This window comes from Oncorhynchus masou, chromosome 29 (assembly GCF_036934945.1).
Source record: "Oncorhynchus masou masou isolate Uvic2021 chromosome 29, UVic_Omas_1.1, whole genome shotgun sequence".
Lineage (NCBI taxonomy): Eukaryota > Metazoa > Chordata > Actinopteri > Salmoniformes > Salmonidae > Oncorhynchus > Oncorhynchus masou.
Window position 1 is genome coordinate 79,264,269 of NC_088240.1, and position 25,408 is coordinate 79,289,676.

General features: G+C 42.4%; 1 protein-coding gene across 4 annotated transcripts; it reads left to right on the forward strand.

Moving 5' to 3' along the window:
- The first annotated feature begins 720 nt into the window (after window positions 1-720).
- On the forward strand, window positions 721-23,790 carry LOC135520685 (threonine--tRNA ligase 1, cytoplasmic-like). Of its 4 annotated transcripts, none has more exons than XR_010452424.1 (18): window positions 721-885; window positions 1,461-1,642; window positions 2,156-2,270; window positions 2,402-2,523; window positions 2,960-3,068; window positions 3,527-3,591; window positions 3,730-3,808; window positions 6,583-6,729; window positions 6,978-7,076; window positions 10,133-10,299; window positions 10,416-10,578; window positions 11,026-11,163; window positions 14,211-14,288; window positions 14,399-14,499; window positions 22,217-22,318; window positions 22,430-22,502; window positions 23,098-23,217; window positions 23,351-23,438. XR_010452424.1 is itself a non-coding variant. In XM_064946417.1 (18 exons), exons 1-18 carry the CDS (start codon window positions 802-804, stop codon window positions 23,720-23,722), a joined length of 2,082 nt encoding a protein of 693 aa, XP_064802489.1. In that variant the 5' UTR covers window positions 721-801; the 3' UTR covers window positions 23,723-23,790. The 4 variants fall into 4 exon arrangements, 3 of the variants coding, with proteins under 3 accessions (XP_064802489.1, XP_064802490.1, XP_064802492.1); XM_064946417.1 differs by lacking the exon at window positions 23,098-23,217 and adding an exon at window positions 23,580-23,790 and having other exon boundaries at window positions 23,351-23,465; XM_064946418.1 differs by having other exon boundaries at window positions 23,098-23,465.
- Window positions 23,791-25,408: the final 1,618 nt, after the last annotated feature.

Here is a 25,408-nt window from a genome sequence, read left to right on the forward strand (position 1 = left end):
CTCGTTACTGGTGTCTTGATTGTACGAATTGAGATGCCAGTGGCAAGGCTTCTCAAACCAATCCTAGTTATATGCTACTTTTATATTCTACTTTATTTATTTAAACAATGTAAACGAGGCTATTCATACTATTCCTTCCAGAAGTCTGTTGAAAGTAGCCTAATTTCTGCCCCACGTTAGAGGCGAGTACTTTTGAGCTATGCGCGTGTAATAGCCTAATAACGGTGCTCTAAGCTACAATATTCTCTGCTCTTCCTCCATCTTTATGCGGCCAATCAATGAATGGATGTGTGTTACTTGCTGGCTCTCACAGGGACCAACCCGGTTGCCTCACCGTTGATCAATTATCTTCAGGCGCTGCACAGATACAGTGCTCTCCTCATATTTGGATGAGTTTCTTGAACGCTCCACTCTTGATCTTGGGCGTAATTTGACCAAATGTAGGAATTGAGCATACCTATGTTAAATGGATTCAGGTCCTTTTCATGGATAGTTGGTTTTAGATTAATGCTGTGAAGTTAGTCTCGTGTACCTGAAAGTGATCTATCCGAATGTTAATAAGTACTGATTAGTGGGCGCCACTGAGGTGTATAAATGAACGGTGAGCGCGCTTTCATTGTTGACGCTCACCAACGTGCGCGCACTTGCCACCGTCAAGTTTCCGCCCTCTTCCCTTGCTGGCCAATCAATTTTCTTCACCTACTTCATTCTTCCGGTATTATGGTCGCTTGCAGTGTAAGGGACAACGAGTGTGAAATGTTATGATTGTGGAAAATTTTCGGTGAAACAGGTGGATTAAGGATGCTCGTGACCGTGATGTTACGGTTTCCCGTCTGTCGGCCATCAGTTCAGGCAGTGCTTCACTGTCAGAGGCGCTTTAGCAAGGTGTGCAACCTTATTAAACCGTTTTCTGTTATGAAATGTAGCTGTACTGGCCTGCTGAGTACAGTATCATTGGGTTGTGTAGCCAGCCTTCTCCAAATCAGTGGTGTAGCATTGTCCTATGACCGCTCAGGTACAGGGGTGTGGGCGTGTCCTCTAACAAACCATTGGATGGATCTATGAATAGCCCTGAGAGTTCTGACGGCCAAACATTTACATTTAAGTCATTTAGCAGACGCTCTTATCCAGAGCGACTTACAAATTGCGCTGTAAACTGTCTTGTCATTTGTGTCTGTGTGACCACAAGGTTATACATTTTTTTTTTAGGAGTGTTGGTGGGAGGGGACAGTTCTCAATTAAGCTTATTATTGGGTCCTTTCTCTCTGTCTTTGAAATATGCAACTACTAATGTATGTATGATCATAATACCATATGTTTTGTTATGAATGCCATATTGTGCAAATATTTGATTTAAAACGATTACATGGTAATAGTATGATCCCTGTTGTTTGTATTGTTGTTGTTCATATTGACCCTGTGCTCTCTTCTTTCCTAATTTCTTCCCCCCTGCCTTTTAGATACAGGCATCCCCTGCTTTGTCTGAGCGCGTGCGGATCTTTGAGTCTCTCAGAGAGCGGCAGGGACAGCAGAGGACAAACGGCGCCACAAAACAGACCTTCAGCGTCCGATTGGCTGATGGCAGGATGGTGAATGGCACCACAGGCGTGACCACGCCCTCAATCATCGCTCAGAACGCATGGTTAGCCTCTCAGACATTGTGTGTGTGTGTGTGTGTGTTTTTATAATGTATTATTCAGAATCCCAAAAGTCAGGGAAAGGTTATCCCCAGTGCTTGACTTCAATTCAATTGGTGCTGATACTTATTTTGAGTGCCGGTGCTGTTTTATATTTAGGTAACGGAACACTGAAATCCTTTTGAGCTAATATTCTATAAAAGGTGCAGGAACTCAAGCAGTAGAAATGTTGAGGTGCTGGTACTCTGCTCCATTGAGCTTCTGTCCAATTCAAGCACTGTTTATCCCTCAGAACACGTGCCGTGTTTAGACAGGCAGCCCAATTCTCTTATTTTTCCCACTAATTAGTCTTTTGATTCATCAGATCAGGTTATTTTCAGAGCTGATCTGATTGGTCAAAAAATATCAGACACCTATGTGTCCCATCTTTTTGCTTTCAGATTGGAATTAGGTGAAATTGGATAGGTGTAAGCAAACATTGACATTGTCTCTAACCCTCAAACACTCCATGTCTGCAGTGTGAAAGGTGCTCTGGTCTGCAGGGTGAATGGAGAGCTGTGGGAGCTGCTTCGCCCCCTGGAGGCTGACTGTGAACTACAGCTGCTAGGCTTCAACACCACAGAGGGCAAACAGGTATTTAATAAGGACATTCTCATTCATCTAACCCAATAGAAGATGTTACATGTAGAGGAGGCAGAGGTTGACCTCTTTTCTATCTTATCCCCTCTCGCTCATCTCTTTCATTTTCTCCCTTTCTCCCCCAGGCGGTGTGGAGGACAGGAGCGTGTGTTGTGGGGTGGGTGTTAGAGAGGGTGTTTGGGGTGGAAGTGTGCAGAGAGGGCGTGTCAGAGTCCGGCCTCTACTGCGACCACCTCCCGGAGAACAGGTAAGACATTTCCCTCTCTTTGTAATATAATATATGCCATTTTGCAGATGCTTTTATCCAAAGCAACTTAGTCATTACATTTTTTCCCACTAACCACCCCCTCACCTTTTGGCACTCCTTTAAGATAGAAAAGCTGCTTTGAGGGAAGGAGGGAAGGATGCATTTGTTCTCTAACAGAGCTCCTGGGAGGAGCTATCATGTAAATGGGATAGTTCTGTTGTTTTTTGGATACATTTGCTAAAATGTCTAAGCCTGTTTCTGCTTTGTCATTATGGGTAGTGTGTATAGATTGAAGGGGGGGGGGGGGGGGGGCTATTGAATCAATTTTAGAATACGGCTGTAACGTAACAAAATGTGGAAAAAGTTGTGGTTAGAATACTTTCCAAATGCACTGTATACACAGAGAAACAGTACTTACCCCTGGTCTCTCTCCCAGTGCCCTGTCCCTAGCTGAGCTAGAGGAGAGATGTAAGGAGGGCGCTGGCCAGAAGCTTCCTCTCTCCAGACTGGAGCTGAACTGGCAGGAAGTTACAGAGCTCTTCCAGGTCAGAGGTCATTGGCTCTGTTTGTCTGTCATTGGCCTCATCAGAAATGGCATCCTATTTCTTATGTAGTTCCCTATATAGGGAATAGGGTGCCATTTAGGACATTGCCATTGTGGTTGGAAACAGGCATTTGGATCAATACCAGTACTATTTTGGACCTTACCTGCACTAAATGTATTTGGCTTAGTGTGTTTGGTTAGTCGTGTAATGACGCAGTGATAGTATGAAGTTGGTACCGAATGAGACATTTGATGGCATTACGGTTATGGCCCACAGTATTCTAGAATGTAGGTGTGTTGCTTTGCTCCCACCTGTAGCAGCTTGTGGAATTGACTGTTTACATGTGTTGTCTTTAACCTCTGACTGTAATGGTCATCTAGGAATGTCTGTAATTCAAGGGGTGTGGCCGTGATACACTAGTGTGTACGTGTACTAACTGACTGTGTTCTGTCATCTAGGACAATGCTCTGAGACTCCAGTTGATTGAAGAACATATGAGTGGTCCTACTGTCACAGTCTACAGGTTTGTTGCTCAACATCTCACAGCCTGATACAACACACACACCACATGGTAATGCTACAGTCATGGTCTGTTTTTAAGGAGAAATGACTGTACACTAGGATGATATGTCCATCTCTTCCTATTCCGTGTGTGGGTCAGGTGTGGAGACAGCATAGGAGTCTGCAATGGTCCTCTCCTCCCTAACACTGGTCTCCTCAAGGTCTTCAAGATGCTGCAGGTATGTGTGTGAGTGTGTCAACCTGCCTTCCTGTCTGTATATCAGTTCAGTGAGGAATATACTGTTCTTGTCTTCTTCTCATGACATCTAAACTACACTGGATGTACATTGAATGTACAGGATAAAAAAACAACAGTAAAATGGGTTTCCATCGCATTTTCATCTCTACTGATGGTTTTGTCACAAACCATGTTGAGTTATGTAGCGAATGTTCCCACTCTGGTCCGGGCATGTGTGCTGTAGCCAACAGCTGGCACAGAGTGGGTATAGCCTACATGATGAGATTATTATGGACAAAAGAGCCAGATTCTTTTTATTTGTCAAAAGGCAGCCAAGCATCAGACCCTTGATACAGTATTTGTATTTGGAAAGGAGCATCAAGCTCACCACCCTGAAGTTCATAATAACTTATTTCATCTGTACTCTAATAAACTGCATGCTTTCCTGACATGTCGTAGTGGGAGGTCCACACAGACTTGTCATCGCGTGACTCCAAGTTTTATTCGATATGATGGTTATTTATATAAATATTTTTGCATAAAAGCATTTCCACAGCCATTTTTTAATTTGACACACAAAAAGATCTCACCTTGTCTAGCATGTTTTGTCTACATTTGTACGGTTTGCTGTTTTCCTCCAGCCTGTCATTACTTTTTTAAATTTTATCCAACATGTACTTTACTTGCATAAAAAGGCTGGATGGAAACCTGGTTACTGTTTAACTCATAACATGGGCGGTGACATTACCATGCAATATAGCCATTAACTCTGACCTCTTCCTGATACTAATGTGTACTGGGGCTGCACAGGTCACACTGGAAATTCCTTACTGGTAAATGACAGTCACCATGAGGACAGGAATGGAAGACCCAGAGCTACCTCTGCTGCAGAGGATAAGTTCATTAGAGTTAACTGCACATTAGATTGCAGCCCAAATAAATGCTTCGTGAGGTTCAAGTAACAGACATCTCAACATCAGCTGTTCAGAGGAGACTGCGTGAATCAGGCATTCATGGTCAAATTGCTGCAAAGAAACCACTACTAAAGGACACCGATAAGAAGAAGAGATTTGCTTGGGCCGAGAAACACGAGCAATGGACATGAGACTGGTGGAAATCTGTCATTTGGTCTAATGAGTTCAAATTTGAGATATTTGGTTCCAACCGCCGTGTCTTTGTGAGACGCAGACTAGGTAAACGTATGATCTCCGCATGTATTGTTCCCACCTTGATGCATGGAGGAGGAGGTGTGATGATGCTTTGCTGGTGATAGTGTCTGATTTATTTAGAATTCAAGGCACACTTAACCAGCATGGCTACCACCGCATTCTGCAGCAATACGCCAGCCCACCTGGTTTGGGCATAGTGGGACTATGACCCAAAACACACCTCCAGGCTGTGTAAGGGCTATTTAACCAAGAAGGAGAGTGATGGAGTGCTGCATCAGATGACCTGGCCTTCACAATCACCTGACCTCAACCCAATTGAGATGGTTTGGGATGAGTTGGACCACAGATTGAAGGAAAAGCAGCCAACAAGTGCTCAGCATATGTGGGAACTCCTTCAAGACTGTTGGTGAAGCTGGATGAGAGAATGCCAAGTATGTGCAACGCTGTCATCAAGGCAAATGGTGGCTAATTTGAAGAACCTAAAATCTAGAATATATTTTGATTTGTTTAACACTTAATTTTGGTTACTACATGATTCCATGTGTTATTTCATTGTTGTGATGTCTTCACTATTATTCTTCAATGTAGACAATAGTACTAATAAAGAAAAACCCTTGAATGAGTAGGTGTGTCAACTCTTGACTGGGGCTATATATATTGGACACCTACTCATTCAAGGGGTTTTCTTTATTTTTACTATATATACTGAACAAAAATATAAACGCAACAATTTCAAAGATTTTACTGAGTTACAGTTCATATAAGGAAATCATTCAATTGAAATAAAACCATCAGACCCAAATCTATGGTTTTCACATGACTGGGAATACAGATATGCATCTGTTGGTCACAGATGCCTTAAACTACCATTTGCCTCATGCAGTGCGACACATCTGCTTCGCATAGAGTTGATCTCGTCACGATATCTCTGCATTAAAATTGCCATCGATAAAATGCAGTTGTGTTAATTGTCCATCCATAGCTTATGCCTGCCCAAACCACCCCACCGCCACCATGGGGCACTCTGTTCACATTGACATCAGCAAACCACTCACCCTCCTGACACCATACATGTGGTCTGCGGTTGTGAGACTGGTCGGACTTACTGCCAAATTCTCTAAAACGACGGCTTATGGTAAAGATATTAACATGACATTTTCTGGCCACAGCTCTGGTGGACATTCCTGCAGTCAGCATGTCAATTGCACACTCCCTATAAAACCTGAGACATCTGTGGCATTGTTGTGCGACACAACGGCACATTTTAGAGTGGCCTTTTATTGACCACAGCACAAGGTGCACCGGTGTAATGATCATTCTGTTTAATCAGCTTCTTGATATGCCACACCTGTCAGGTGGATGGATTATCTTGGCAAAGGAGAAATGCTCACTAACAGGGATGTAAACACATTTGTTCACAAAAATGGAGAGAAATAAGCTTTTTGTGCATATGGAACATTTCTGGGATCTTTTATTTCAGCTCATGAAACATGGGACCAACCCTTTATATGTTGCCTTTTATATTTTGGTTCAGTATATTTCTCTTTTCTGCTACTCTCTTTCTCTGTCACACTCTGTCTTGTCTGTCCCCCCTCTTTCTGTTCAGGTGTCTCCCGTAACGTTGACCAATCCTGTTGGCACGTCAGGCGTGATGCGTGTGATGGGTGTGGCCTTCCCAGGAGAGAGGGAGAGGGAGGAGTGGGAGAGGGAACAGGAGGAGACACGGAAGAGAGACCACAGACGCATCGGCAAGGTGAGGTGGACGAGGAGCGGGAAGAAAAAAGATCTAGGCCCAATAAGCATAGATATATAAACAACCGGAGACAGGTTGTCATTCGCATGGCAGAGCTACTGTAGCTAGCGGAGTAGTGTAGAAACTATTGCTAACAAACTAACCTATTTTAGCAGGCTAGCTTAGCAGCTTGGCTAACTGAGAGGCAAATGCGACGGTGTCTCAAATGGAGCGTATACTGATATGGGGGAGGTGTGTTTTGCCTCCAGGACCAGGAGCTGTTCTTCTTTAATGACGTCAGTCCTGGAAGCTGCTTCTTCCTGCCTAAAGGAGCTCACATCTACAACACACTCGCTGACTTTATCAAGGTAACACACGCGCACACACAGACGCATCACAATTGTTGTGCTTGAAATATTATTTATTTTTATTGATATAAAATAGACTAACTTACACACAAATGTACTATATTTACCAATCCTATCTTACTAGCTACTGCTTCTACAAAATGGATCAGATATTCACAGGAAGCCCATCTTTGCAGCCAACTCCAACACATCTGGAATGGCTTGTAGTTTCTCCATCAGACAAATGCCACTGGTCTCCTGGTCCCAGTCTGTATTTCATCTATGGGATAGTGTTAAAAGCATAGAAATAGAATGGTCAAACCATAAACTTGAATTAGGAGTCCAGTTCTATTCATTCTATTTCTATGCATTTAACACTTTCTGATAAGCCAAATCCAGAACTGGGCCCTGAGCTCACACGCTGCTCGTAAAACCCCCTCCTAAATCTCCTGTAAAACTCCACCTTGCGCTTCAGCTCCATGTGCTTGTGAAACAGATGTAATTTCTCCTGCTCAGGCAGGTGCTGGTTGTGATGCCAGCAGCTGGCCATGTTTAGGGGCTTCCAGTGCCACTCACGCTGCAAGATCTCTGAGAAACTCGGTCAGGACCAGACCTAAATTCACACAAAACCAGTTCTATATGTACCCAAATGCATGCTAACCAAGGAATGTTGAGAAGTACACCAAACTCAACAATGAACCAAATCTTCGTGAGAGTACACCATAATTGGTACCATTGATGATGCGATTTGAAGGTCTTGCAGGAAGATACTGATGTCTCGGTGCCATCCATGTTACAGACTGGTGAAAACTTGATAATCTAAGATGGCAGAAACCAGAGTGAAACGGTATCTAGAGAGTTGGGCCAATGCGGTCTGTCTGAACGTTCCGAGAGCACCACTTTCTCCTTGCCGTTGCTACGTGATAATTGACACTTCCACATTATGCTGTTTAATTCTGATAGTTTTCAAAACCGATGAAGATCCAATTTGTTGACACAAACACAATACCGACTTGAATACACATTATTCCAAATGCTAATCAGTAAAAATGTATTTTAAATTCGCTGCACTGTTTTGTTTGACAGCGGGTCATTTCATAGGGAACTGTCAGAGACACTCGTACTGTTACATCACCACCATGTCAAGAATAAGGTGCTAGCATGTCAGCTGTTCTAGAGCCTGGCAGAAATATCTTCATATATGGCTCTGGGAGAAACAAGTCCCTCGTCTAGTCTTGGTACCACCAAAACAGTTCCATATCAACATGGGTGCCTATCAATCAAACATTCTAAAGATGCTTTTTTTCAATTGTGAGATCATCATATTCAAATGTAAGTATTCTTATGAATAGAATGACCATGGCAAGGAAATAGAACGACTTTCAAATCAACACTGTCACTCTTATCAGCCAAACGTTCCAAATTCAAACATTCTACCAACTTTGCTTTGGTTGACTTAAGGTGCATTAGTTAATTCACTCTGGCGATCTACTCTTGTCTGACTGCCGTTGTGAGGTCAGAACGCCTGATCAACCCTACTCCTCGGTCAGGGCATCCAGTGTGTGCTCTGAAAGCTCCTAGAGCGGAACGCTCTGAATTTACGAATGGAGAATCTGACAACACTCTGAATGGATCTGTTCGCACTTCCTACGCCTTCCACTAGATGAAGCCTCTACTGTGAATTTTGACTGAACGGGAGGGGAATGAGTCACTGGCCTGGCAGAATGCCATTTCCTGGTTGCGCATTTCTCTGTTGATATCGCGTGAGTTCCATGACTGTAGACAAAAACGAATGCTCCGGTTGGAACGTTATTGGATATATACGAAAAGAACATCCTAAAGATTGATTCTCTACTTAGTTTGACCAGTTTATTCAACCTGGAATATATCTTTTTGAAGTTTTTGTCCGAGTTCGCCTGGACCAGCGCCAGCTTTTGGGCATGTTAACTAAACGTGCTAGCAAATGCAGCAAATTGGACACTAGTAATGGACATTATGGAACAAAACAACGATTTATTGTGGAACTTGGAGTCCTTGCACTGCATTCTGATGAAAGATCACCAAAGTTAAGGGAATATTTATGATGTAATTTCGTATTTCTGTTGACTCCAACAAGGCAGAGAAATATATTTACTTCTGAGCTCTGTCTCAGATTATTGCATGGTATGCTTTTTTCGTAATGTTTAAAAAAAATCTGACACAGCGTTTGCATTAAGAACCAGTGTATCTTTTAATTATATGTAAAACATGTATCTTTCGTCAGAGTTTATGATGAGTATTTCTGTTATCTGACGTAGCTTTCTGTAATTACTCCTGATATTTTGGAGGCATTTCTGAACATGGCGTCAAATGTAAACTGATATTTGTGGATATAAATATGCATATTATCGAACAAAACAAATGTATTGTGTAATATGATGTCATATGATTGTCATCTCATGAAGATTATCAAAGGTTAGTGATTAATTGTATCTATAATTCTACGTTTGTGACTAATCTTTGGCTGGGAAAAATATCTGTTTTTTTTGGATTTGGTTGTGATCTAACATAAATATATGTTGTATTTTCGCTGTAACACATTTAAAAAATCAGACATGATGGGTAGATTAACAAGATGTTTATCTTTCATTTGCTGTACTGGATTTGTTAATGTATGAAAGTTAAATATTTCTAAAAAATATTTTTAATATCCCGCGCCATCTTTCCAGCGGAATGTTGGGGGGGAGGGTCCGTTAACAGAATGTGTGTCCTAGACAGGTTAACACCCCCTGGTATTTTTTTATGATTTTAGAATAGAATGGCCACAACAATCAGCGAAGTACGCTTCCGTGTGCACACACACACACACACACACACACCCGCTCATTCAGACATCTTTACCCTGACGGTAACCTGAGGACACTCCTGTTGTAGTCAGGAAATCACTGCAATTACAACACTGTGACTGTCTGTTTTCCAAATAACCCTGGATGACACACGCACAGAGAAGAAATAGGTCTGTAATAATTAAGATGTTACATCCCTCTGTTCCTCCCTTTCTCTCCACCCCTCCCTTCCTTCTCTCCACCCCACCCCAGACTGAGTACAGGAGGCGTGGCTTCCATGAAGTTGTGACCCCTACTCTATACAGCACTGCACTGTGGGAGCGTTCGGGTCACTGGGAACACTACAGTGAAAACATGTTTACTGTGACCGGTGACACACACACCTATGCACTCAAACCCATGAACTGCCCAGCACACTGGTGAGAACACACACACCCCTACATTCTCTCTCATACTCTGCCCCACACACTGTTCAGGACTTCTCAATAACGTTTACATTTACATTACATTTAAGTCACAGCTCTCTCTGTTCCAGTCTGATGTTTGAGCAGCGTGTAAGGTCATGGAGGGAGCTCCCATTGCGTTGGGCCGATTTCGGGGCACTGCATCGGAACGAGCTGTCCGGCGCTCTGGGTGGTCTCACCCGGGTCCGCAGGTTCTGCCAGGACGACGCACACATCTTCTGCACTCCTGAGCAGGTACACACACAATTCCTGTCATTTGAACCTTTTTGGATATTTGTCTCACATTTTCCGCCCTGGAATTCCTAGTACAGCAGACAGTGGGACAAAATGTGTGATTGTATCCCTGACTCCCCCAATGATTCCCTTATCCCATTAAACCACACACACACTTGTGCTTATACACACACTGATTCACATGATATTGTGAGGTTTGTTTTCCACTTTGGCTAATTCAATCACTGGAACAGTCAATAAATCAACTCACTCATCTCTAACTTAACCCTTAACCCCAAAAGCCCTGGACTCTCCAGTTTCACATCTGTTTATTTATACTGTCTTTTACAATATTGCATTTACATTCTCTATTCTGTCTCCATCACTCTGTCCTCCTTTTCTGGCTGTACTCCTGCCCCCCAATCCCTTCCTGTACCCCCCCACCCCCCCATACACTCTCTCTGTCAGTTGGAGGAGGAGATCATAGCGTGTTTGGACTTTGTGAGGAGTGTGTATCGAGTATTTGGATTCTCCTTCCACTGTCTCCTCTCCACCCGACCTACACCCTGCCTGGGGGAGCCTGCACTGTGGGACCACGCTGAGCAGGTACACACACACACACACACACACACACACACACACAACATACAGACCGATGTACACGCACAGAGCCAGCTGTGTAAATGTGTGTTTACTGTCCCACAAGTGATGTCTATAAATCCCAGCACATAGCCTCTATTGTAATCATAATGATGGACACTTACAGTGGGGCAAAAAAGTATTTAGTCAGCCACCAATTGTGCAAGTTCCCCCACTTAAAAAGATGAGAGGCCTGTAATTTTCATCATAGGTACACTTCAACTATGACAGTCAAAATGAGAAGAAAAAATCACATTGTAGGATTTTTAATGATTTATTTGCAAATTATGGTGGAAAATAAGTATTTGGTCACCTACAAACAAGCAAGATTTCTGGCTCTCACAGACCTGTAACCTCTTCTTTAACCTCTTACACTTATGGTGGCGCTATTTCATTTTTGGAAGAAAAACATTCCCGTTTTAAACAAGATATTTTGTCACAAAAAGATGCTCGACTATGCATATAATTGCTACTGTTCGAAAGAAAACACTCTGACGTGTCCAGAAATACAAATATCTTCTCTGTGCGTGCCCTTTAACGTGAGCTTCAGGCAAAACCAAGATGACTTGGCATCCAGGAAATGACAAGGATTTTTGAGGCTCTGTCTTTCATGATCTCCTTATATGGCTGTGAACGCAAGAGGAATGAGTCTGCCCTTTCTGTCGTTTCCCCAAGGTGTCTGCAGCATTGTGACGTATTTGTAGGCAGATCGTTGGAAGATTGACCATAAGAGACCACATTTACCACGTGTCCGCCCGGTGTCCTGCGCCGAAATTGGTGCGCAAAAGTGACCTGCCAGTATTTTTCCATGGGGCACAGAGAGAGAAGCAAGCTTCCACGAACTGCATGTCAATGAAGAGATATGTGAAAAAACACCTTGAGGATTGATTCCAAACAACGTTTGCCATGTTTCGGTCGATATTATGTAGTTAATCCGGAAAAAGTTTCACGTTGTAGGTGACTGCATTTTCGGTTCGTTTCGGTAGCCAGGCGCAATGTAGAAAACGGAACGATTTCTCCTACACACAGACGCTTTCAGGAAACACTGCGCATTTGGTATGTGGCTGGGAGTCTCCTCATTGAAAACATCAGAAGCTCTTCAAAGGTAAATGATTTTATTTATTTGGTTATCTGGCTTTTGTGAAAATGTTGCGTGCTACATGCTACACAAAATGCTATGCTAGCTTTGCATACTCTTACACAAATTAGTCAATTTCTATGGTTCAAAAGCATATTTTGAAAATCTGAGATGACAGTGTTGTTAAGAAAAGGCTAAGCTTGAGAGCAAACGCATTATTTTAATTTTATTTGCGATTTTCAGAAATCGTTAACGTTGCGTTATGCTAATGAGCCTGAGGCTTAGTCACAATCCCGGATCCGGGATGGGGAGTTTCAAGAGGTTAAGAGGCTCCTCTGTCCTCCACTCGTTACCTGTATTAATGGCACCTGTTTGAACTTGTTATCAGTATAAAAGACACCTGTCCACAACTTCAAACAGTCACACTCCAAACTCCACTATGGCCAAGACCAAAGATCTGTCAAAGGACACCGGAAACAAAATTGTAGACCTGCACCAGGCTGGGAAGACTGAATCTGCAATAGGTAAGCAGCTTGGTTTGAAGAAATCAACTGTGGGAGCAATTATTAGGAAATGGAAGACATACAAGACCACTGATAATCTCCCTTGATCTGGGGCTCCACGCAAGATCTCACCCCGTGGGGTCAAAATGATCAGAAGAACGGTGAGCAAAAAAACGGTGAGCAAACATCCCAGAACCTAGTGAATGACCTGCAGAGAGCTGGGACCAAAGTAACAAAGCCTACCATCAGTAACATACTACGCTGCCAGGGACTCAAATCCTGCAGTGCCAGACGTGTCCCCCTGCTTAAGCCAGTACATGTCCAGGCCCGTCTGAAGTGTGCCAGAGAGCATTTGGATGATCCAGGAGAAGATTGGGAGAATGTCATATGGTCAGATGAAACCAAAATATAACTTTTTGGTAAAAACTCAACTCGTTGTGTTTGGAGGACAAAGAATGCTGAGTTGCATCCAAAGAACACCATACCTACTGTGAAGCATGGGGGTGGAAACATCATGCTTTGGGGTTGTTTTTCTGCAAAGGGACCAGGACGACTGATCCGTGTAAAGGAAAGAATGAATGGGGCAATGTATCGTGAGATTTTGAGTGAAAACCTCCTTCCATCAGCAAGGGCATTGAAGATGAAACGGGGCTGGGTCTTTCAGCATGACAATGATCCCAAACACACCGCCCGGGCAACGAAGGAGTGGCTTCGTAAGAAGCATTTCAAGGTCCTGGAGTGGCCTCGCCAGTCTCCAGATCTCAACCCATAGAAAATCTTTGGAGGGAGTTGAAAGTCCTTGTTGCCCAGCAACAGCCCCAAAACATCACTGCTCTAGAGGAGATCTACATAGAGAAATGGGCCAAAATACCAGCAACAGTGTGTGAAAACCTTGTGAAGACTTACAGAAAACATTTGACCTCTGTCATTGCCAACAAAGGATATATAACAAAGTATTGAGAAACTTTTGTTATTGACCAAATACTTATTTTCAACCATAATTTGCAAATAAATCCATTCAAAATCCTACAATGTGATTTTCTGGATTTTATTCTTCTCATTTTGTCTGTCATAGTTGAAGTGTACCTATGATGAAAATTACAGGCCTCGTCTTTTTAAGTGGGAGAACTTGCACAATTGGTGGCTGACTAAATACTTTTTTGCCCCACTGTATCCAATCAGTGTTGATATATGGCCATGTGGATGGAACGAACTCAAAACCCTGTCTGTTCTGTGGCTGCTGTTTATGCTCCCTGCCTCTTCCTCTGTGGAGTAAAGCTCAGGAAATTAACACAGAGAGGAGAAGCTCATTGAAGAAATGAGATCCTTTCTTTCCATTTCTCTTTCCCACTTTCTTTCCCTCTTGCCCCCCCCCCCCCCCCCCCCAACTCTCCTCTCTCTCTACCTCTCTCTGTCTCTTTCTCTCTGAGCAGCAACTGGAGAGGAGTCTGCAGCAGTTTGGAGAGCGCTGGCAGTTCAACCCAGGAGATGGAGCGTTCTACGGGCCAAAGGTCAGTTACACAAGACCCTTCTGTCTGAACGTTGTGTAACGCTGCAACCCGCCCTGAACAGAGCCTTGTTATTAACACTCACACACTCCCACATCTTCCTGTTGTCCTAGATTGACATCCAGATCAAGGACGCCATTGGTCGACAGCACCAGTGTGCCACCATCCAATTGGACTTCCAGCTACCAATCAGATTTGACCTGCAGTATGTGGGGTGAGTCACTCATCTATGTCAGTTCAACCTTTGTGTTCTGGGATGTTCCCTGATGCAGCTTCTGCTCTTATTTAACTAATAGTAGACTTAATTGGGTTGCACATGGCTGGCAACGTTATTAGACTCAGTGAATTTAAAGCTAGAATCCTAAATTGTTGCATCCATTTTTGGACTTATAAATTAATTTTATATATATATATATATATATATATATATATATATATATATATATATATATATATATATATATATATATATGACATCTCCACAAAAAAATAAACATCCCTTTTTCAGGACCCTGTCTGTCAAAGATAATTAGTAAAAATCAGAATAACTTCACAGATCTTCATTGTAAAGGGTTTAACCTCTTACAGCTACCCCCCCCTATATTTTTTCCAATTTCCGCTTGAAGACATACCCAAATCTAACTGCCTGTAGCTCTGGCCCAGAAGCAAGGATATGCATATTCTTGGTACCATTTGAAAGAAAACATTCTGAAGTTTGTGTAAATGTGAATTGAATGTAGGAGAATATAACACATAATAACGTTTTTTCTTTTTATTGTTCTATCATCATCTTTAAAATGAACAAGATAGGATGATGTGGACAATTTCTGTGAAAAATATAAGAGGGCAACAGTACTTGTGCAAAGTTTCAGAATGATAACTTCCAAAATGAGTGTGCTACATGACATTTATCATGAAGTCACCCAGGTGTCCCACACAAATAGCCCAAATGTACCCAAGTGGCCAAATTGGTGAAGGTAAACATTTTGAAACAAATAACTATATACAAAATGCCAAAATGGTATTCTAACCCCCCAAATGGGGAAAAATATATATACATTTACAATATAACATGGGTAACTATTTACATACTTTCAATATTTGGAAGCCCCTCAGTCCTCTATCAAATCAAATGTATTTATATAGCCCTTCATACATCAGCTAATATCTCAGAAACCCAGCCTAAAATCCAAAACAGCAAGCAATGCAGGTGTAGAAGCACGGTGGCTGGGAAAAAATCCCTAGAAAAGCCAAAACCTAGGAAGAAACCCAGAGAGGAACCAGGCTATGAGGGGTGGCCAGTCCTCTTCTGGCTGTGCCGGGTGGAGATTATAACAGAACATGGCCGAGATTTTCAAACGTTCATAGATGTCCAGCAGGGTCAAATAATAATAATCACAGTAGTTGTAGAGGATGCAACAGGACAGCACCTCTAGACTAAATATGAACAGTTTAGGGTTCCATAGCCACAGGCAGAACAGTTGAAACTGGAACAGCAGCAAGGCCAGGTAGACTGAGGACAGCAAGGAGTCATCATGCCAGGTAGTCCTGAGGCATGGTCCTAGGGCTCAGGTCCTCCTCCGAGAGAGAATTAGAGAGAGCATACTTAAATTCACACATGACACCGGATAAGACAGAAGAAGTTCTCCAGATATAACGAACTGACCCTAGCCCCCCGACACAAACTACTGCAGCATAAATACTGGAGGCTGAGACAGGAGGGGTCAGGAGACACTGTGGCCCCATCCGATGATACCCCCGGACAGGGCCAAACAGGAAGGATATAACATCACCCACTTTGCCAAAGCTCTACACAATATTGTGCTGCTGAGGTATAATAAACAGATATATATGAGTACAGGGAACATAAGGTTGAATATATTATTATAGACCTGCTACATCTACTGTCTCTATTATATTATGACAGACCAGCTAGATCTACTGTCTTTATTATATTACAACAGACCAGCTGTATCTACTGTTTCCATTTCACTTTGGCCATTGTTGTGGGCCTGCCCTCCCCACAACAGCCTCAAATAGGCTATTTAATTTAACAAATAAGATTTTATATTATTAATTTCAAACAACGGCATTAGCATGAGAAGAACTTACCAGTCCAAAACGGTGACATTGTTCCTTTTCTGCAGGCACGTTACGATTATACACAGTGGCTACAACGGTGTCCTCTCCCTTCAAAAAATATTCCTCCACTTGGGAATCGCTAAATTAATCATCCTACAACAATCTCTGTCTCACTTTTCCGATCAAATTTCTTCTAAAATTGTGTGTACATTTCTATATCTAGACTTAGATTTAGCTTTCCCTGACTTATTCACCATACTGATTGATATATAAACAGCTGAATCTGCTCGTTTACCAAAACAATGCTGTGCGTAAAATGCGTAGCTCCTTCCGGACTAAAACTTCAATAGCGAATGACTCTCTTTACGCCTGAGTTTACGACATGGGTTGGTCTTCTAACACACAACCATTGCATATTGCAGCTTACCTGAGCTCTGGCTATTTACCCAGCTAGATTTCAAGACGATCAGTGGTCATTGGGTTAAAATACAGTCAATCAACGAGACAGTGGTCATATAATTGGTGCACAATGAGCTCGTCACTTGTTGTCTTCCAATCGTTTTTTTTTTGGGTCAATACGTTCCGCAAAATGACCCATCAGGTTTGGTTGTGTTAAAAACAAACAGTTGATTGCAAGGAAACCAAACATGACTGGATAAAGTCAGGTATAGTCTGTGTATTTACGTTGGATGTTTCGTCGAAAATTGAATGACACGAAATTCAACGAGATGAGCATTCACAAAATGTTTTGTGTTAGGCTATAAAAAATGGATTTAACCGAACAAAAGACCATTCATTGTGTAACAATGAGCCTTTGGATTGCAAACAGAGCAAGATCTTAAAGGTAAACGATTTATTTCAATGCGATCTGTGATTTTGTTACGCAAGTGCTGGCTGAACAAGTAGTTTGATATGGGGGTCTGTGCTCAGATAATCGTATTCTTTCGCAGTAAATCCTTTTTTTAAATCGGACAACGCAGTTTGATTAGCAAGATTCTAGGCTTTTGAAGCATGTGAGACACTTGTATTTTCAGGAATGTTTAATATGACTATTTGTGGCAAACACCGTATGTTGTCGAATTCAAACCCGGATCTGGTATGGGTGGTTCAGAGAGGTTAAACACTGTTTCCCTATTTAAATAAACCATAAACAATTAATGAACATGCACCTGTGGAACGGTAAATAAGACACTAACAGCTTAATTGCGGTAAGCAATTAAGGTTACAGTTATGGAAACTTAGCACACTAAAGAGGCCTTGCTACTGACTCTGAAAAACCCCAAAAGAAAGCTGCCCAGGGTCCCTGCTCATCTGTGTGAATGTGCCTTAGGCATGCTGCAAGGAGGCAGTACTGCAGATGTGGCCAGGGCAATAAATTGCAATGTCCGTACTGTGAGACGCCTAAGACAATGCTACAGGGAGACAGGATGGACAGCTGTTTGTCCTTGCGGTGGCAGACCACGTGTAACAACACCTGCACAGGATCAGTACATCCGAACATCACACCTGCGGGACAGGTACAGGATGGCAACAACAACTGCCCGAGTTACACCAAGAACGCACAATCCCTCCATCAGTGCTCAGACTGTCCGCAATAGGCTGAGAGAGGCTGGACTGAGGGCTTGTAGGCCTGCTGTAAGGCTGGTCCTCAACAGACATCACCGGCAACACTATGGGCACAAACCCACCGTTGCTGGACCAGACAGAACTGGCAAAAAGTGCTCTTCACTGACGAGTTGCGATTTTGTCTCACCAAGGGTGATGGTCGGATTCGCGACTAGGGCCATTCCCCCCCAGAAATGTCCGGGAACTTGCAAGTGCCTTGGTGTAGGAGTGGGGTAACATCTGACAGCAAGAACTGGCAAATCTGGTACAGTCCATGAGGAGGAGATTCTGACTGTTACTTTTGATTTTGACCCCCCCCCCCCCCTTTGTTCAGGGACACATTATTCCATTTCTGTTACTCACATGTCTGTGAAACTTGTTCAGCTTGTCTCAGTTGTTGAATCTTGTTATGTTCATACAAATATGTACACATGTTAAGTTTGCTGAAAATAAACGCAGTTGACAGTGAGAGGACGTTTCTTTTTTTGCTGAGTGTTTCTACGTACAGTGGGGAGAACAAGTATTTGATACACTGACGATTTTGCAGGTTTTCCTACTTACAAAGTATGTAGAGGTCTAATCTTTATCATAGGTACACTTCAACTGTGAGAGACAGAATCTAAAACAAAAATCCATTGAATGATGTCTGTGAGTATAACAGAACTCGTATGGCAGGCAAAAACCTGAGAAGAAACCAAACAGGAAGTGGGAAATCTGAGGTTGGTCGATTTTCAACTCAGCCCCTATTGAATACTTAGTGGGATATTGCTTATGTTGCACTCCTAAGGCTTCCACTAGATGTCAACCGTCTTTAGAAACTTATTTAAAGATTCTACTGTGAAGTGGGGGCTCATAAGGGCTGTTTGAACCAGGTGTCTGGCAGATTGCCACATGCTCTGAGGCACGGTCACAAGAGAGTTAGCTCTCGTTCCATTGCTTTTCTACAGACATAGGAATTCTCCGGTTGGAATATTATTGAAGTTTTATGTTAACATCCTAAAGATTGATTCCATACATTGTTTGACATGTTTCTACGGACAGTAACGGAACTTTTTGACATTTTGTCTGCAACTAGGGAACGCGCTTCATGACTTTGGATTTGTTTACTAAACGTGCTAACAAAGTAGCTCTTTGGACATAAATGATGTACATTATCGAACTAAATCAAACATTTAATGTGGAACTGGGATTCCTGGGAGAGCATTCTGATGAAGGTCATCAAAGGAATAAATATTTATAATGCTATTTATGACTAATGTTGACTACCCAATATGGTGGATATCTTTTTGTCTGCTTTGTTGTCTGAAAGCTGTACTCAGAATATTGCATGGTTTGCTTTTTCCGTAAAGTTAGAAAAAAATCTGACACAGCAGTTGCATTAAGGAGAAGTGTATCTATATTTCCATGTCTAACAATTGTATTTTCATCGAAATTTATAATGAGTATTTCTGTAAAATGATGTGGCTCTCTGCAATATCACCGGATGTTTTTGGAACTAGTGAATGTAACACGCCAATGTATACTGAGTTTTTAAAAATATAAATATGCACTTTATCGAACAAAACATATATGTATTGTGTAACATGAAGTCCTATGAGTCATCTGATGAAGATCATCAAAGGTTAGTGATTAATTTTATCTTTTTGTGACTCCTCTTTGGCTAGAAAAATGGCTGAATTTTTCTGTGACCTTAGCGGTGACCTAACATAATCATTTGTGGTGCTTTCGCTGTAAAGCCTATTTGAAAGCGGACACCGGTGGGATTAACAACAAGATTATATTTAAAACGGTATAAAATACATACATGTATGTTTGAGGAATTGTAATTCTGAGATTTCTGTTTGAATTTGGCGCCCTGCACTTTCACTGGCTGTTGTCATATCAATCCCGTTAACGGGATTGCAGCCCTAAGAAGTTGTTTAACAAACTATAGTTCTGGCATGTCGGTTTTTCCAACAATTGTTTACAGATAGATTATTTCACTTATAATTCACTGTATCCATTGGGACAGAAGTTTACATACATTAAGTTGACTTTGCCTTTAAACAGCTTGGAAAATTCCAGAAAATGATGGCATGGTTTAGAAGCTTCTGATTGAAATCATTTGAGTCAATTGGAGGTGCACCTGTGGATATATTTCAAGGCCCACCTACAAACTCAGGGAAAATCAAATGAAATCAGCGAAGAACTCAATGTGTTTTTTATTTAATTTTTTACCTCCACAAGTCTGATTTATCCTTGGGAGCAATTTCCAAATGCCTGAAGGTACCACGTTCATCTGTACATACGCAAGTATAAACACCATGGGACCACACAGCCGTCATACTGCTCAGGAAGGAGGAGAGTTCTGTCTCCTAGAGATGAACATACTTGGTGCGAAAAGTGCAAACAATCCCAGAACAACAGCAAAGGACCTTGTACCCGTTTCCTCCAGCATCTTCACAAAAGTGTTTATATCCACAGTAAAATGAGTCCTATATCGCCAACCTGAAAGGCCGCTCAGCAAGGAAGAAGCCACTGCTCCAAAACCGCCATAAAAAAGCCAGACTACGGTTTGTGAAGCACGGGGATGGCAGCATCATGTTGTGGGGTTACTTTTCTGCAGGAGGGACTGGTGCACTTCACAATATAGATGGCATCATGAGGATGGAAAATTATGCGGATATATTGAAGCAACATCTCAAGACATCAGTCAGGAAGTTAAAGCTTGGTCGCAAATGGGTCTTCCAAATGGACAAGGACCCCAAGCATACTTCCAACGTTGTGGCAAAATGGCTTAAGGACAACAAAGTCAAGGTATTGGAGTGGCCATCACAAAGCCCTGACCTAAATTCTATAGAAAATGTGTGGGCAGAACTGAAAAAAGCATGTGCGAGCAAGGAGGCCTACAAACCTGACTGTTACACCAGCTCTGTCAGGAGGAATGGGCCAAAATTCACCCAACTTATTGTAGGAAGCTTGTGGAAGGCAACCTGAAATGTTTGACCCAAGTTCAACAATTTAAAGGCAATGCAACCAACTACTAATTGAGTGTGTGTGAACTTTTGACCCACTGGGAATGTGATGAAAGAAAAAAAAGCTGAAATAAATAATTCTCTCTAATATTATTCTGACATTTCACATTCTCTTAAAATAAAGTGGTCATCCTAACTGACCTAAGACAGGGAATTTTTACTAGGATTAAATGTCAGGAATTGTGAAAAAATGAGTTTAAATGTATTTGGCTAAGGTGTATGTAAACTTCCAACTTCAACTGTACATACATATACATACACACACACTACCGTTCAAAAGTTTGCAGTCAGTTACAAACACAAGGATATTTCTAAGACAAAATAAGTTTGTCCATAAAATAACATCAAATTGATCAGAAATAGGGTGTAGAGAGAGCTAATGTTGTAAATGACTATTGTAGTTGTAAACGGCTGATTAAACGATAAATAATGGAATGTCTACATAGGTGTACAGAGGCCCATTATCAGCAACACTCCTGTGTTCCAATGGCACATTGTGTTAGCTAATCCAAGTTTATCATTTGAAAAGGCTAATTGATCATTAGAAAACCCTTTTGCAAGTATGTTAGAACAGCTGAAAACTGTTGTGCTGATTTAAAGAAACAATAAAACTGGCCTTCATTAGACTAGTTGAGTATCTGGATTATCAGCAATTAAGGTTCAATTATGGCCAGAAACAAAGAACTGTCTTCTAAAACTCATCAGTCTATTCATGTTCTGAGAAATGAAGACCATTCCATGTGAGAAACTGAAGATCTCGTACAACGCTGTGTACTACTCTCTTCACAGAACAGCACAAACTGGCTCTAACCAAAATAGAAAGTGGAGTGGGAGGTCCCGGAGCGAAAGTCACAACGTCAGCAGTAAAGAGGAGACTCTGGGATGGTGGCTTTCTAGGCAGAGTTGCAAAGAAAAAGCCTTATCTCAGACTGGGCAAAAGAACAGACACTGGACAATGTTTGTAAACAACATAAATAAACACTGTATAGCCTCATAACAAGGTTAAACAAATGTTGATCTCATGGATGGTCAGTCCTTGCATCCATAGCTCTGCATTTCAGTGGTTACATTTCTCCAGGCTCATCCCTTCAGAGGTGGGGTGTCTGCTTTGTTATTGTAGCTTTAAGACTGAAGTGATCTCCTCTCCCCTACCCCTTTCTCACCACATCTTTCTCTCTTCCCTCACCCTCTCTCTCCCTTGCTCTCTTTCACCCATTCTCTCGCTCTCAGGGGGGATGGAGAGACCCACAGGCCAGTGATGGTCCACAGAGCTGTTCTGGGATCACTGGAACGCATGATCGCTATATTGGCTGAGAATTTTTCGGGGAAATGGTGAGAAGTGTGTCTTTCTCTGTCTGATTTGATTAATCTAAAATGAAACCACTTTGTTTACCCACATTTCTCTTACTCACTCAGTTTCTCTTTCCTTTCGGTCTCTTTCAGGCCTCTGTGGTTGTCTCCAGCGCAGGTCATGATTATTCCTGTAGGGGGAGGTAGTGAGTCGTATGCGCAACAGGTCAGGACTCATAATATCAGATCTGGGGCCATATGTATCAAGTGTCTCAGAGTAGGAGTGCTGATTTAGGGTCAGTTTTGCATTTTGGATCTCAATTCTTAAGATTACATGGAAAGGAGGAACCTGGTCCTAGATCAGCACTCCAGCTCTGAGACACATTATACACATTGCCCTTGTACTGCAGACTGAAATCAAACCCCCCCATACACTCACACACGCGATCAAACACAACATGACTCAGCACACATCAAAAGCTGTACCCCTCAATGACTCCAGAGGTCGAAGGCTAATCCAACACTGTACCCATACACGGTTCATCATGACTCTGAAAAGGACTTGATTTGAGGTTCATTTTGTGATAAGTTTTTCATTTATTTAACACATGGGAACCAACAATAAAACAAAGGTAGGTACGTACATGCCACTACTCACATATCAATATATTTTTCAAGTTCCATCTGCCACATGATTAATGAGCCAGCAGCAGGTAAGACCAGACACAGGAGATAACATGGAATATAGACATGTTATGTTTCTGAGGCCTTTATCAGGACACGGCTCCTGTTTCTGTTTCTGTCTTGATTTGTCTTGTAAGAAGCCTGCCAGTCACCGCATTGCCAATACATCCTCCTGTATGTAATGCGCATGTAGCCCCAGGGGAGGAGAATCTATCAACACTGCTGATCTGGGGTCTGTCATGATGATACATAGCCAGGTAATACAGCCACCAGTGTCTCGGCCCTCAGGGTGGATTTTAAAAGGTGCCGTCCTTACTGGTATTCTACCTTAGCCTGGTTCCTGTCTCCTCTACCACCACTGTGAGTGATGTGTGTTTTGCTCTTGTTAAGGTGGTCCGACAGTTCCGCGAGGCTGGCTTCATGGCTGACGCGGATGATGACCATGGTGCCACCTTAAATAAGAAGATCCGCTCTGCACAGCTGGCCCAGTACAACTACATATTTGGTAAGAGTGCGTAGGTGAACATGGATTAGATTACTGTAGATTCAAAATAAACTGACACAGCTTGTAAACATATTGATTCAATAATTGTTTATTTCTCTCTGTGTGTGTGTCCAGTGGTAGGTGAGAAAGAGTGTGTGGGTGGCACGGTGAGTGTAAGAACCAGAGGGGGGAAGCAGCTAGGGAGGAGACCGACAGAGAAGGTCCTGGCATCACTCACACACCTACGAGACGCACGGAGCAACCAGGATGACTTCTAACACACATACCTGTTGTGGATGAAGAATTGCTCACTGTACTTTTGTAATAAAATATAATAACTTAAATGTTTAAACTCTGCTGGGTGTCTTTTGAACACACTTTTTCTCTGTGTGTGTGTGTAACTGTCATTATGGACATGGTCATGTTAATGTGGCTGGTGTGTGTGTGTGTAAGTGTTTCATTGTGCAGCACTGGTTGGAGATGCATCCATTTTAGGAGTCTTATCAGGGTTTTCAGGCAACAGTTGTGATTGGTTGTTAATACTCAAATCGGCTCAGCCCTGTTACGTAAGACTGTCATCACTACCTTTAAAAGACTGGAATAGGAAAGGCAGGATACGCAGGGAGCGTGGGGGGATTTGACTAAAATAGGAGAGGGAGCCCTGTGTTTAGTGGAAACAGGAAAAAGGCAGAACGAAGGTCGGAAGGTTTGAAGTTCTTCCCTCTTTTTTTTAATTGAGAGACGGAGCGACGGAACGGAAAGGACATGAGTCACAACAGTGACAGAACAGCTAGGTGGGAGGGGGGCGGTCACAGGTCAAACACGGACTAGACTGGACAAAGAACCTCTTCAACAAAATGGCTATTGGCCAAAGGCGGCGGTTTCGTGTGCTTAGTTCTACGCAAGCACTTTACTGCCGAGACCGAGAGGGAGGACGAAAGGAATTGAATTGGGTTCAGGCCAGGGGCTTTTGGTGTGTATCGGTCCCTAGAGCCAGACACTGTAAGTGGGTGACCAGACCGTGAGCATTACCAGAGGAGGAGAGGTTGGACTTGGCCCCACGTTCCAATCACATAGATTAACGGTCAGGCGATTTTAAACAGACCAAAGAATGAGGCTTATATCCAATACGCAGGATAAATGCCTTAAATTCCTTGTCCCCCTCTTGAAGGACTTTCTTTCTCTGAAATGATTAAAGTCGGGGAGTTGTTTGGTGCTGTAAGTGTTCCACAGTAGTTCCAGAGTGGTGACATGGACCATTAGTATCAGTGAACATTCCCAAAACCATTAGTTACTGATAACTACAAGCCCATCAGTCGGTCACTCCCCTCCTTACAGCATTCCTTCCTCCTATCTCTCTCGCTCTAATCTCTTTCTCCCTACTCTTTCTCTCACTGTACTCTCTAGTTGCTTTCATTGAACACATAAAGCAATCCTTCATTTGAAAGTTCGAGTCGCACAGTGTTCATTCTGAAATTATTTTTAGCCAGAGGGTTGAGAGGTGGGTTGGGGGGCAGAAAGAGAGGTTGGCCTTTTGACGTTAAAGACAATAACAAAGGGAGGTATAGATCACCATCTCCAGTCCTAGGACTGCCCATAGGCTGTAATGTAACATGTCAATAAGGCTATAGGAGGATGAAATTAAATAATTTGTTTAGGGGGTTGTTTATAAATATAGTAGGTAGCCTACAAGTCCAGATAGGTACATAAAAGACCCATGTTGCATCCCAAATGTCACCCTATTCCAATTGACATGTCCCAAATGGCACCATATTACCATTTGACCTGTCCCAAATGGAACCATATTACAATTTGACCTGTCCCAAATGGCACCATATTACCATTTGACATGGCCCAAATGGCACCCTATTCCATTTGACCTGTCCCAAATGGCACCCTATTCCATTTGACATGGCCCAAATGGCACCCTATTCCATTTGACCTGTCCCAAATGGCACCATATT

Bases quoted from the DNA above. Each gene is read 5' to 3' on its own strand.
- LOC135520685 (XM_064946417.1), top strand. From the start codon at position 802: ATGCTCGTGACCGTGATGTTACGGTTTCCCGTCTGTCGGCCATCAGTT. The intron at 6,730-6,977 runs GTGAGGTGGACG...TTTTGCCTCCAG, and splicing joins ACCACAGACGCATCGGCAAG to GACCAGGAGCTGTTCTTCTT. The intron at 10,300-10,415 runs GTGAGAACACAC...TCTCTGTTCCAG, and splicing joins ATGAACTGCCCAGCACACTG to TCTGATGTTTGAGCAGCGTG.